Source organism: Camelus dromedarius, chromosome 14 (genome assembly GCF_036321535.1).
Source record: "Camelus dromedarius isolate mCamDro1 chromosome 14, mCamDro1.pat, whole genome shotgun sequence".
In the NCBI taxonomy this organism is placed as follows: Eukaryota; Metazoa; Chordata; class Mammalia; order Artiodactyla; family Camelidae; genus Camelus; species Camelus dromedarius.
In genome coordinates, this window is record NC_087449.1 from 31,983,281 (window position 1) to 31,997,633 (window position 14,353).

Consider the following 14,353-nt stretch of genomic DNA (forward strand, 5'->3'; position numbering starts at 1 on the left):
ACACATAAGCTTGGATGGGATCCCTTCTCCACGCAACTGTTTGTCTGGGAGATTCCACAAATCCTCTCCAAATGGCCTGCTTCCCCAAGCTGCTTGTCTGGGTGTGTTTCTATTGAAAGGATAAGCCTGGAGACAGTTCTTTAGGGCAGCTGGATCTCTCCCAGCTGCAAGGCTGATTTTCTCCTTCGTTTACCGGAAAGCCTCTTTAGAGAGATGCTTAATTATCCCTAAGCTGCTGGCTAGGAAGAGCTGGAAATGTCTTTGCAAATTGGGAAGGCAGGCAGGTTTTGTAAGGTTTACCCTCCCATGTAGTTGGGAAGGAGAAACTCCCATTTCTCAGGCACCTTCTGGGCACCAGCTACTGCTCCTAGCTCTTTATTTTAATTATCTCGTTTCAGCCTCATAACCACCCTGTAGAGTAGATCATATTATCCCCACTTTACAGATGAACAAGCTGAAGCTCTGAGAGAGTATGTCATTGTCTTAAGTTTCCTTGGGTAATATGATCCCAAATGGAAAAACAGAGATTCAGTGTCAATTCTGTTTAACAAGTGTGTGTTGAGCATTTACTCTGTGCCAGGCTCTGTGTGGGTGCTGGAGGCACAGAAGGAAGAATCCTTCCTTTCTCCTTGAGTGCTGTCAGTGCCACGGGGCCTCTAAAGCCACTCCTGGGGCTGTACCTTCCCAAGAATAGAGCCAGAAAACAAGGTGTGCTCTGAAATATATCCCCCAGCAAGGTAGGAGGAAAACTGTAGCCTCCTTCCCAGACCTCTTACAGGTGAGCCGAGGACTTTCCTTGCTTTATGCATATGGTGTCTGAGGAAGGCAGGGGTGGTACCAGAAGTGGCTGTGGATGCTTAAAAGCATGTCTGGTGACCAAAGCCCAGCCGCTCCTTCAGGCCTGGTCATAATCTCTCCAAACACCTTCCAGTCTTGTCTCTCAGTGCTTCTCCCTGACCCCTACTCTGACATGTCCACTGGCTGTTCCCAGAACATGACCTGGGCTGTCCCACCCCTGACCATACCACACCTGATGCCCAGAATCCCCTTGGCCTTCCTGCTCCCATCCCCAGTGAGTTTGATCCTACCCAGTCTTCTAGGTCCAGTTCAAATACTTCCTCCTCCAGGAAGCCATCCTCCATCCTGCTCGATGGGAAGTGACTACACCTCCTCAGAACACCCCCAGCACTTCACCCTTCTCACAGGGGATTAGGCAGTCACTACCTTGTCTATGTCTGAGACTTAGAGCTCCTTGAAGGGAGGGCCTGAATCTGGATTCATTGATTCATTCGCTTATTAAGTCCTTTCCACAGTTCAGGCACTGGCAGCCTTCGCAGAGCTTAATATTCAGCTGTCCCCCTTGCAGCCCTGGCATGGTGCCCCGTGCCAAGCGGGTTAGCACCCAGGGAGTGCAGACTGCCCCCTCCCCATGGAGGGATCCCCTCTACAGCCTTCATTTTTCCATCCAGCCAGGAAACAGTGGTGTAGGCTCAGGCAGAGATTGCCAACGAATGGCCTGCAGAATGACTCAAGCCTATAAATACATTTGGTTTTGGCCTACCCAGTGTTTTAAAATTTTGAATTCATTGCTGACATTTCAAAAATGGGAGATTTATCATAAAAATATGGATTTCCTGCCCCTCTTAGAAAGTCAGATCTGGCATCATTGGTCCTACGGACTATGTACTGGAATTTGCAAAATAGCTTACTCCTTTAAAGAGTGTATTCATTCACCAAATTACCATTGCCCCAACCACTCACTCTTGTCTCCTTGATACTAAGACTAAGTGTTAGTTGCCATTAACCATCACATACCCAGTTCTGCACTGGGTATGTGATGGTTAATGTTACGCTGTGTTACCAGTGTGGCCCCTGTAGTTATTTGGTTTGAGACCTCTGTAGTTAAGGGTGGAGGTCCCACGGATTCTCATCGCAGTCTTGCCATTTACCTTCAGTGTAAGCTCCTGGGCCTCATCTGAAAACTGGGAATGACAGTCCCGACTTCATGGATGATTAGGAGGATGAAATGAGATAACATATGTAAAGCACTTAGCATGCAGGAAGGGCTCCACCTTAGTGGCTGACATGGTTTATATTGGCAGCAAGTGCCTGTCCCAGTGAGGTCTCCCTTTGTCTGCTCCCAGTGCTACCAGACTGGGCTGATGTCCCGGTATGTCGAGTCCTGGAGAGCAGGAGACACGGCTTTCTGGCGAGGACCTTTCGGAGGCTTCTTCTATAAACCAAACCAGGTTAGTGCCAGCCCTAATTGGTCAGGAGACCCCACCCAGCTTAGCTTCCAGGGCTGAGGTTTCCTTGTGTCAGGCCATAGAATCTCACTGTGCCACCTTTTGAGCCCAAACCTAATCCTGAGAGTATCCTTAGGGTTAGATGTGGGAGGAGAGGGAGGAGATACTAAGAAACAAAACTGCCTACCTCTGTTCCAGAACCATCCATGCCTACCCATTGCTTGGAAAAATTCAGACCAAGAGCTTGGTATTTAGGGCCGCTATGCCATCTGACCCTCAGCTGTCTTTCCAGTTTCACATTCCATTTACAAGATTGTAGGGACCACTCTCTAAATGCACCCTGTGGCTTGCTGCTTGTGAGTCCCCTGCTTCCCAGCATCTTCACAGCATTATCAGATCCTTCCCTGACATTCCCAGGAAGAATGAGTAATTTCTCATCAGTTGGTGCATATCTGGAAAGCAGTTTGACAGTATGTACCAGGAGTCTTAGGAATCCTCACATCCTTTACCCAGGGATCCCACCTCTGAAGTCTGTCCTATGGAAAGAATCCAGAATGCTGACTTACACGTGTTCATTGCAGCTTTATTTACAATAGCAAGAAATTGGAGACAATTCAGTATGCAACAGCAGAACAGTTAAGTACACTGAGTTATAGCTACTTGATAGACTCTTATCCTGGATTTTAGAATTATGTTTATAAATGATGTTATATGCTTATGCTGTGAGATCAATTGGCAAACACTAGGTAAAAAACTGAATGTACGAGAAGTTAGGAAACTAAGTTAAATTGCACAGAAAAAAGAAATTTTTTAAAGCAATAAAATGTTAGTAGCTCTGGGTGATTTTTATTTTCTTCATTATACTTTCCAAATTATCCACCATGCATATCTATTACCTTTGTAATGAGGAAAACAAAGCAAAACAAGAACAAATGGAAAAGAATGAATCACTCTTCCTCTCCATTCTTTTTGTTTAATTTAAAAATAGCTTTTATTGGTGTTTTTCCTTATTACAAATGCAGTATCTGTTCATTACCCCCCAAAACATCAGCAGATACAAAGAGGCACAGTGAAAATCACCTGTAGGCCACCCACCCAGACATACCAGCCTTACTACCATAGCATATATCCTTTCAAATCCTCTTCCGTGAATGGGCGTGTATACAAGTGTACACACACCCATTTGTGTGCATAACAATGTCAGGCACGTATGTGGCACCTCCCTTGTGCCAGGCTTTGATGTTAGCGCTTGCTGTGTAAGAACTCATTCAGTCCTCACAGCAGCTCTTAGGCACTGCTACCCCTGTGCTGCAGATGTGAGGCGTGCGTGGATCAGTGCTCTTCTACACATTCCCTGGGCACTAACCATGCTCAGCCTTGCGTTTTAGCTGAGGCTGTCCCTGTGTCCCTCAGGACCTTGAGAGCAGGGACTAGGAATTGTCCCTGTTTCCTCCTGACCTAGAGGGGACACCTGCTGAATGTGGTCTTGACCACCTTTTCCAGGCGGAGCATCCCAGGACGTAGTGCCAGCTGTTTGTCTGCATCCACTGGCCCCTGTGGAAACTTCCTCTCTGGAAGGGCGTAGGGCCCAGCCATGAAGAGAAAGACATGGTGTCTCACATGTTAATGTTTGGCTGCTGAAACTGTGGCTGGGGCTTGCTCTGCTGTGTGAATACTGGGGTGTAGCCCAGTCTTGCCACTCTGCAGCCGTCTTCACTGAAGATGGACCACGTTGGCGCTGAGGCCGGCACATTAGCATCTGTCTGACATTCATTCCACAGACACTCATAGGTATTCAGGGCCAGGCCAGTGCTGGACACTGGGAGCTCAGAGATGGGCCAGACGAGGCCCCTGTGCTCCAGAAGTTCACAGTCTGCTTGGGAGACAGACACACAAATAGATGACCACAACACAGTGTGGCCAGTGTGAGGAGGGGTGCACCGAGGGCTATGGGAACACAGGAGGGGTCCCCCACCTGCCCCAGCTCAGGGAAGGCTCCCCATAGGAGAGCCTGAGCAGTGATGGGAGAAAGAGGGGAAGCGTGAACCCAGGACAGGATGACAGGCCAGCAGCAGGGGCTCAGTGCAGGGAAGGAGGCTAATTGTACTAAGCCCCAGGCTCCGTAACGGGCACTTTACGTCACCTCATTTAGTCCTCACAGCAGTTCCGAGATAGGTGGTCTTCTCGGGGGGTGCTCTTATTTTGTTACCAATGAAGCAACTGAGGATCAGAGGAGTAAAAGATCTTACCCAGATCATACGGCTGGGAATTTACCCCAGATCTGCACAGCTCCCGATAGTCCAGGAAGTGTTCCATGCCGTAGTGTGCTGTGCAGTGCAGTCACATAAAGCGAGTGTCTGTCAATAAAGCCAGTGAAAAGTTGGACTGCAGTCACAGAGGCCTAATCTCTAGAATTGATGGGAGTGAATACCTCAGAGCGCAGGCAGGCACTAACCTTCAAGGCACTGACCTTAAAGAGGCCTAGAGCCAGGAAATAGGTTCAGTGAGGGGAAGCTGATGGAACCGGGGTTGGGGTGCTCTTGGGAACTCACCTTTATTGCCTGGCTCTCTGTGCCAGCACTGTGCCAGGCACTTAGTATAGTGTCTTATTTAGTCTAGAAAAGAGAGGCTCAAGGGCCAAGCCAGAGCCCTCAGACCTCTGCAGGGCTGCCCTGGGGCAGAGGAAGCAGCCCAGGGGTCAGGACTGGGATGGGGACAGTGGACTGGCTTTGGCGGGAGCAAGTTTCAGCTCCATGTGAGGTGGGAAGCCCTCCCTGGCAAGGACAGCCTGTAATAGAGCAGACTGCCTTGGGAGATGGTGGGCTACCTGTCAGCAGAAGTATACAAGCAGAGATCCGTGGGGATACTTTAGAAGGCAGCCAAGCCACTTGCAGGATGGCTGCACCATTATGTTCCCTTTTAGCCTCCAGATTCCATGATGTCTGTTCCATAGACCTCACAAGCTAGGATGGTTTCCTGGAGGAGGTAGAGAGGGGAACTCAGATGGGTGGGACACCCAGGGCAAGCAGTGCCATCCAGTTCAAGCAAGCCCAAAGAAAAGGCCCCATAGTGGGTGGGTGGGGTGAGACCCCCTCCTTAACCTACTCCTATCATGTACTGTCCTGTTCCCAGTACGGTGAACTCCTCATGCTGGCTGCAGGTACTGGCCTGGCCCCCATGGTGCCCATCCTTCACAGCATCACAGACAATGCAGATGACGAGACATTCATCACCCTGGTGGGCTGCTTCAAGACCTTTGAGGGCATCTACCTGAAAGCCTTCCTCCAGGAGCAGGCCCGTTTCTGGAATGTCCGCATCTTCTTTGTACTCAGCCAGGTAAGCCAGGGGCATGACTTCCTTCCCTGATTGAGACTCTGTTGTCCCCTTGCACCCATCCTGAGGACCTGCTGTGGGCTCTCTGCCTCATGCTATAAAAGTCATCCCTGCCACTGGTGGAACCCCCACCTGTGCCTGGCAAGGAAGGCAGTATTGTCATGTTCTTACGCAGATGAGGAAACTGACACTCAGAGGTGAAGTCACCAGCCCCTGTGGTGCTGCTAGATTGAGTGAAGCCAGGATTTGGGATTTGAGCCTGAGGCTGTCTGATTCCAGAGCACCAGCTCTCACCCACTATCCTTTGCTGCCTGCCATCTACCCTCTGGCATCATCCGTTGTATGGGCAGGGAGCCTGCTTGTGGAATCAGTGGGCTGGGGGCAGACATCCTCTGGCTGTGATGGCTCCTTGAGGAGGGAACACGTGTCTGGATCACCATGCTCTCAGTGCTTCACATAGTGCCAGGCACGGAGTAGGGACTCACCCCAGCAACAGTGGGTGAAGCACACTAGATCCAAGTTCACTGCATTTATTAGGGTCCTTACCACATCACTTTGTCCCTGCATTGGAGGAAAGCTGCTTTCAAACCCTCCAAGCTACAGCTACTCTAGCCGGAAGCAGCTCTGCCTCCTGAGCCCTCTTCCCTGTGATTCCTCATCCCCTACATTCATTCAGGCCACCCTTCCCGGACCCTCACCTCAGGGTCACAGCCTGTCTCGCCCCTTACCTCAAGCCAGGCCCTCAGCTATCTTTGTTCACTTGCCTTCTGCTGGTCTGTAGCTTTGTCTGTCTTTCCTGTACCCTTGGGTTGAGGTCCCCTGCTCACGCCCCCCCTCTATTCTCTTGCTCAGGGTCAGCCTCATTGCCGTGTACTTTGGAGCACATTTCTCATCAGTTTCCTCTTGAGGCAGCTTTAGGGTGTCCCTAAAGACTTACATCATCCTGGCTGCAGGGTGTCAGGAAACCAGAGGGTCCCCGGGGTCAGAGTCCACAGGCCTGTCCACGGGGCAGGATGCTCAGTGGTGTGGACACTTGAGGGGGTCATGCTTGGTGAACATTAGCAGCAGCAGCAGTGCCCAAGGTCAGGGATGGAGCAGAGGGCGGGTGTACAGCCGAGTGGAGAGGGGCAAGGAGGGCCACTCCTGCCAGCAGCACACTCAGCCCTGCCCGAGAGCCTGGTCCCAGAAGGTGGGAGAAAGGTGGGCTCCTGGTAGTCACCCTGGCTGTTAGCCAGCCTTCCTTCCCCCCACCATGTGCCAGGTGCCAAGGATACAAAAATGAAGATGACCTCTCCCTGCCCTTTAGGTGCTTACCTAAATATGGGAAGACAGCCACAGGGATGGCTGACAAGGGCTCCCCTTCACTGAGCACTTTCTCTATGCCCGGCACTGTTCTCAGTACTTGATGTGTAAACTCATTTAATCCCACCACAATCTTAGGAGGCTTGTACTGCCATCATGGCCATTTAAAAAATATGGAAACTGAGGCACAGAGAGGTTAAGAGCCTTGCCCAAGGTAACACAGCAAGTTGGTGGAGAGCTGGTGTGAACCTGGGTAGTCCTGCCCCAGAGTTCGTGCTCCTATTGCTTGTCGGAATAAGACAACACAGGGGAAAGTACCGTGGACGGTGTTCATGATACCGGTGGCAAGCAGAGAGGGCTTCACAGAGGAGATGGCATTTGAGCCTGGGCTTGAGGGCAGAGTTAAAGTTCACCAGCAAGAAGGGACCTTCAGCTGGAGGTGGGCCAGGGCTTTGGTGATGCTAGGGCATCAGGCGAGGAGGCTGGCCACGAGTGGCAGGGCCAGGTGAGGGGCAATGGAGTGAATGGTGCCTTCTGCCCATCTGTGCTCCCTCCACCCTGGGTGCTTCCTCTCCTGCCTGGGCAGCAGCAACAGCATCCTCAAGGTCTCCCTGCTGCAGCCATTCCCTGCCGATTTGTCCTTCATCCTGCAGCGGAGAGAGCAGCTCTGGCCACACCACCGCCCTGCTTCCTGCCCTTCCCTGGCTCCCCGCTGCTCTCAGGACCATGTGCAGGCCCCCATGGCTGTGGCAGCCAGCTGTGGCCTTGCCTCCTTCGCCACCTGCCCCTTCCACTGCCACATGCTGCATTCTGGTGTCACTGGTCTGCCTGTGGTTGCAAGTGCTCTCTGCTTTTCTGGCTGCTGGGCTTTTGCTTGTACTGTTCCCCTTGCCAGGAGCACTTTTCCCCACTTCTTCACCTGACACCTACTCATCCCTCACATCTCTCTGCTGAAATGTAATTCCATCCTGGGAACTTTCCCTGAGCCCCCAGGCTGGCACAGATGTTTCTGCTGTCACAGCCCGGGCTCTCCTTCACAGCACCCAGCCCACTGCACCATCATTGTTTATGGGTCCTCTCTCCACTTGAGCAGCAAGCAGACCCCACGCATCTCTGGGTGCATAGTCAGGGTGAGCTGTGCTGAACCTGACTGGCCTAGGGGAAGTGGGCAGTGGGAATGAGGGGCGAGGCCAAGGGGCCCCGCTGGTCGCTGCCTTCAAGGGCCCACTAGGTGGGTCAGGACACACAGGAAGATCAGATCATCAGAGAGGGTCCCCAGTCAGCAGCACAGCACTGTCCTCAGAGGCCTTGAGGTCCGATGAGCTCTGTGAGGTGGACCCCAAGGCTGTGTGAGTGCACCTGGGATTAGAGGCCTGCATTCACAGAGCCTCTCCCGAGGTTTCCCCACGCTCGTCACAGCAGCTCAGAGAGGTCACAGTCACTCATCCGGAAGTGGTAGCAAAGCTCAAATTCTAACCCCAACCCCTCTCTCCATCTCTCTCTGCTTGGCCCCAGGAACTAGAAGTTCACCTCAGTAGGGTCTGCAGAGGTGATGGTCCTGTTCTGTTCGGGGTTTTGTTTGTTGTGTTTTGGGTTCTGGTTACGTGGTTTCTTCTCTTTGTTAAAATTCTCCAAACTATATATAGTTAATGATTTTTATACATATGTTATACTTCAATAAAGTGTTTACTTAAAAGAAATTCTTGGTGGGGGAGGGTATAGCTCAGTGGTAGAGCTGCCTCAGCATGCCTGAGGTCCTGGGTTCAATCCCCAGTACCTCTATTAAAAGGAAGGGAGGGACGGAGAAATTCTTCCAAGTCAGCTAGTAGTGGCAGGAGCCTGGGGCATAGTACACCTCCAGATACGACCTCCAGCCTTTTCATGGGAGAGAAAGAAACCCTTCTCTTGGCTAAGGCACTCTGCCCGGGATCTCTGATACACATAGCCAGATGAGGCCAGGAGCCCTGTCTGTTTCAAGCAGTTGCCGTGTCCCCATTGCCTAATACAGGGCCAGGCACAGAGTCCACTCAGTAAATATTTGTTAACTCAACAAGTTAATTGAAACCTTAAAACAAATGAACAAAAGTTATGCTCTAAGGGTGACAGTAATGGGTAAGATGCTTTGAAAAGATGCTAGGAGACCCACAGTCCCGGTGAGAGAATATTCCCCCCAGAGTGACAGGCGCAGTGGCCCCTGGGAGGTAGTGAGAAACGGTAGGACCTAAGTTCTGGTCCTGCTGCTGCCCTTGCTACATTGTGTGCCCCGAGGGACACCCCTCCTCCTCCTCATGCCTCCTGTTGTGGAGGATAGCTGCCCACCCACAGGCCTTTGTGAGGGGGTTCTGAGTCCCAATGTGAGGAAGTGCCTGGCTCATGGTAGGGCTACGTGAAGGATGGCTTCCCACCCCCTCTGCCTCAGTTTCCTCATTTGACAGAGAGGCGCTGACTTTGTGAACTCTGAGGACTCCCTGTAGTCTCCCCCACTATTTCTCATCATCCCAGGAGAACTCCCCAGAGCAGCTTCCCTGGAGTTACCGGGACAAGACCCACTTCGGCCGCCTGGCCCAGGACCTGATTGAGGAGCTGGTGGGCTCCTGCCGGAGAAAGCCATTTGCGTTGGTCTGTGGCTCCGCCGAGTTTACCAAGGACATGGCCAGGTGCTTGCTGAGCGCGGGCCTCGCCGAGGACTCCTACTTTGTCTTCTAGGCCTGGCCTCCCTTCCAAAGCTCAGGCCAGAGGCGTGGCACTGGGACACAGGAAGGAGCACAGACTGGTCTCGAAGACGTGAAAGGAAGACCGCTGCTAACTCTCCAAGTGACCTTGGATGAATGTGTACACCTCTGTGCACCTCCATTTCTCATCCACCCCGTAAAGTCCCTGACTCCCTCAGGCAGGCATCTTGCTGCTGGGTGGAGGGAGGAGGGCGGATGGGGCTGTAGGAGCCCTGAGGAGGAGAGTGCCCAGCGTTTGTCAGGGAGGACTCCTTGGAAGGAGCCAGGTCCCGGCTGAGTAGGAGTTGGCAGGAGAAGGGGTGGGAGGGGCTTCCCTGGTTCTTCAGATGCCAGGGTTTGTAAGGGGCTCCTGTCAGGCCCTGCCCTGTAATGCCAGTGCCAAAGCCTATCTTCCCTGAAGACTACGTATCTCTGTAGCCTCGGGGTTGGCTCATATGGGGCCCTCACTGAGTCTTTAGGGAATGACCATAGGGGAGGCTGAGAGCTCTTTGGAGAAGGAACTTGATATATGTTCCTCCAGTGCCACAAGCCTGACTCGATGAAGATTGTGGGTTCTGTGACCTGACCACATATCAGAACAAGGTGGGGCCCTAGATTACCTTTATTTTGTTTTGGCCCCAGGCCTCTCCTGCTACAAAGGGCTTCATTCCCAGTACCCCTTCCTTGGCTTAAGAGTCCAGCCCAGAGTCCTTTCCCAGCAAAAGAGGCATGAAAGCAAATGCCCCTCCCTCCTGCAGGCTGCCGGCTCAGCCTTCTGCTCAGGCGCCCTGGTGACGGTTGCTATGGAGATCTAAAGATAGAGCAGGAGTCAGGAGACCTGGGTCCTTCTCCCTGCTCTGCCCACTGAGCTGCTGCTGATTCCAATCCACTCCCGTCTTCCCTTCCTACCCCTCCTCGCTACCTACCTGAATGGGGCATGCCCTCCCCAGGGAATCCAGCACTCCTGGGTAGCGCACTGCAGTTAATGAATTCTGCTTTTTGCAGCCTGGGCTCCAGCATGCTGCTCCAGCTCAGACTGGCTACAGGCAGTCCCAGAATTGGAATATTAAGCCATGGAATCTCAGAACCAGAGAACCAGAGAATTATAGAGTTAGAATTTTGCAGTCATAGAATCATAGTCCTCATCATATCATAGATTAAAGCTCAGAACTCCAAAAAGCATCCCGTCTACGAGACTCATGGTATTAACGGGGAAACCAAGACCCTGCGAGGCCAAGGGACCCGCCCAAGGTGAAGTGATAGTTCATGGCAGGGTCAGTGTTGAAGCCAGGTCTCTGGTGTCAGCCCTGTCTTCAGAGTTCTGTACTAGCGATTTTTAAACTGAGCTCTGCAGGACACTAGGGTTGCTGGCATGGCAGCAGTGAAAGGATGACCAGGGGGAGTCTCCAGGCCCCCTTTCACCCAGAGCAATTCTGGTTTTAGCCCATTTATATCATGGGGCTTGGAGTCATTTTCGTTTGTGAAACAGGGTTTTCCTACACTGCCCAAAAAGTTGTGACAAATCTCTATGCTGTGCCATGTTCAATAAATAATCGTGACAAGCAGTTGGGGGATGGTGTCAAAGGTTCAAAGCAAGTTTCACGGGCAGAATTCCATGGTCAAATAGACGTGGGGAGCACTGCACGTGACTCTCACCAAGAACCATGCGCACGTGAGCATGTTAAAGGCTCTGAAAAGTCCGGTAGTGAAGAGATGTTTTTCATTTTGTTTAACCCAAAGTTTCCCAGACTTATTTAACTAGAAAGCATTTTATCCTCTAGAATCTTTTGAGACTGGCATTCCATGAACTACGCTTCAGGAATTGCTAGTCTGTTGCAAAGGTGTCTTCAGTACAGCATAATGAGTGGGAAGGCCCTTCCCTGAGCGTCAGAGGTCCCGAGCAGGAACTGTGATCTCTTAGAACCTCTCCTGTGACTTGCGCGGGACATTTTTTCTTTCTCAGGGCCTTTCTCTGAAATCTGAGCATCCTCCTCCACCCTTTCCTCGCCCTCACTTAGCATGTCCTGTTGAGTCTACTCACACATACTCCTAGAGGGCCTGTTATGAGCAAGACCCTAGTGTAGGTACTGAAGAACCAGCAGTGAACAGGCAGGGCCGTCTTGGTAAGCTCCATCACAGAGCTTAGAGCCCAACAAGGAGGGCAGAAATTAAAGTTGTGATTCTAAAAGGGATGAGTGTGCTAGAAAGGGAGGCACAGCGCACTAGGAGAAGGGATGGCAAGGGCTTTAACCTGGCCTAGGGGACTGGGTAGGGGACGGCCACTGAGGATAGGGGTCTCAAAGGCAATCCTCCTGCTCTTAGTTAGGGGTGATGGAGGTCCCCACTTAAGCAGGGAGGGATCTGGGGCAGTTCTTGTATGTCTGTCTTTGTCCCATTTTTTAGATATTTGATGTTTAAGTGTGAGATATGGCCACCCAGGGATAACCCACAGTCCCTCTTATCCTAGAATGTGTTGCCCCCCACTTCCCCTCACTTTGTGTGGGATCTGGGCAGTCTGGGTGCTGGTGGGGTCTCTCATCTTGGGACATTGGTGAGGGCCCAGCCACACCCTTGGTGCCAAATGCTAGGGGGCTCATGTCATCTGGAAACTTGAGAGCTCGTGGCCGTGTCCTGTGCCTCTAAAGATGATTAGTGAGCCCAAAAAGAAGACTCTTTGAATCAGGGGTCAGCTGGCCCATTCCTCCCTTTCTCCTGGTGCTGCCCCTGCCACGTGTCGTGGGAGGTGTGCTGTCAGGGTGAGGGGGCTAAAATCGAGGACAGCCTTGGTTCCACCCTCACCGCTGCAGCATTCCCCTCGGCCTCCAGCCTCCGGCCTCTCCCCCACACCCTCTTCCACACTGCAGTCAGACCCCTTTTTTTCAGAATTTTAATAAGAACACTTAACATGAGATCTACCTCGTAACAAAATTTTAAGTGCACCGTACATTGCTGTGGAGTGTAGGTACAGCGGTGGGTGGCAGCCCTCCACAGCTTATAGAGACCGCTTTTTCTAAGACAGATCTGAGTGCATCACTCCCTTGCTTAAAATCCTTCAGGGGCTCCCTGCTGCCCTCAAGATATAGCATCTTGACTCTGCTTACCTCTCCAGACTTATTTCAACATTTTATGTGACTGTCCCCCTCCCCACCACTCTTACATTCCATGCCTGTTCTCTTGGGTCCATCAGTCCCGTCACATCTGAGGCTCCCTCTGCCCGGTCCATCCTTCCACCCTCCTGCCGTCCACTCACCTTTGTCTCCTTGTCTGTAGAGGGCTTACTTAGCTCAGTGCCACTTCCTCACAGAGGCCTTGCCTGCCTTTGCACTCCGGGTTAGATCTTGTACATTATTCTGTTGTCGCTCCCATCAAACTGTCTGCATGTGAGCATGTCAGGGGCCCGTACCGGGGCCTGTTCATCGTGTCCCCAGCGTGGAAGGGTGCTCAGTATTTCCTGGGTGTCAAATACCCGAGTAATAAACAGCTTACCTTCATGGAGTACTTTACAGGTTGCAAAATGCTTTTCAGCTACATTGACGCACACGGTTGTCACCAAAATGTGTACTATTTTATTACTCCAATCTACAGATGAGAAAACGAAGCTTCTGAGACATTAAACAGTTCTCCAAGGTCATTCAGGGCTACATGCTGCAATTGTGATATAGGTTATATATGACACGTGGGGCACCCAGGAGATGTGAATAAAGATTTTCACTGCTGTACTATTTGAAACTGCAAAGAATAAAAACTACCTGTGTGTTCATCAGCAAGAAAATGAAGAAATGAACTGTATAGACTCATACATGGAATACTATACAGCAGTTAATATGAGGGAGCTAGATCCGCATGCATCAACTGGGTAAATCCTAAAACTATAACTGAGTGAAAAGCCAATTGTAAAAGGAAAGGTACAATGAGATACCCATATTTGGAAAGTTTAAAAACACAAAATAATACCAAATGCTCAGGAAGGAGGCTCACCAACTTCCAGGAGTGGGGTGACCTCTGACAGACAGAAGGGAAGGGGAGGGGATGGGATGGGGGCTTTTATGTGTATCACCTTATTATAAAAATATTGGAAATGAGTATGGCAAAATATGATCATCTGGTAAATCTGAGTAATGGGTTCACTGTTGTCTGCTTTATTATGTCCTACCTTTTTTGGCGTTTGAAATAGTTTCATATTTAAAGATTTTTAAAAATTAAATTAAATATGCCTGGTCAAAGTGCTTCAAAAACTAGAGGCTTATAAACATTCATTCCTTCTCTCCCACCTCAGGATCAGCTGTGCCCTTTTATGCCTCCAAGCTTTTCCATCTTCATCTGAAACTATTGTGAGCACCTACTATGTGCTCTGGTCTAGACACAGCAGTAAATAGCAGTAACAGTGCCCAGCACACGGAGCTTCCATGCTGTTCCCTCTGCTTGTCCCTCTTCTTTTCCTGGTAAACTCAAACCAGACTTCCCAGACACCACTGTTTTAGACTTTGTTTTTCTTACTTTTTAAATTTTATTTTGTTTTCCTTTTTAAGTGAGGTAGACCTAGGTTCAGCTCTATTATTGATTCTGTAAGTATCCAGGGCGAGTCACTTGGCCTCTTTGAGCCTCAGTTTACTCATCTATAAACTGGAGACGGTACCAGTGGTTTCCCAGGGCCGTGTGAGGATGAGGGGAACATGTGCGGTGCCCAGGGTGGGCATGACAACCAGCCCCCTTTCTCTCCTCTCACAGGAGGCCCTCCCCAGCAGCGCCAGGCTCATGCTG

The 14,353-nt window shown here is 51.0% G+C and overlaps 1 protein-coding gene across 9 annotated transcripts in view; it reads left to right on the plus strand.

Moving 5' to 3' along the window:
* LOC105092836 (NADH-cytochrome b5 reductase-like) overlaps positions 1–14,353 on the plus strand; it is a 29,165-nt gene that overhangs the window by 9,947 nt on the left and 4,865 nt on the right. For 4 of the 9 annotated variants that reach the window (XM_064493557.1, XM_064493562.1, XM_031465183.2 and 1 more), the window contains 3 exons: positions 2,145–2,249; positions 5,379–5,582; positions 9,384–13,803. In XM_064493557.1, the coding sequence (XP_064349627.1) occupies positions 2,145–2,249; positions 5,379–5,582; positions 9,384–9,587 (513 nt within the window). In that variant the 3' untranslated portion in view covers positions 9,588–13,803. Of the gene's footprint in view, positions 1–2,144; positions 2,250–5,378; positions 5,583–9,316; positions 13,804–14,353 lie in introns of those variants that run through there. The other 5 variants (XM_064493559.1, XM_064493560.1, XM_064493564.1 and 2 more) reach the window with 4 other exon arrangements.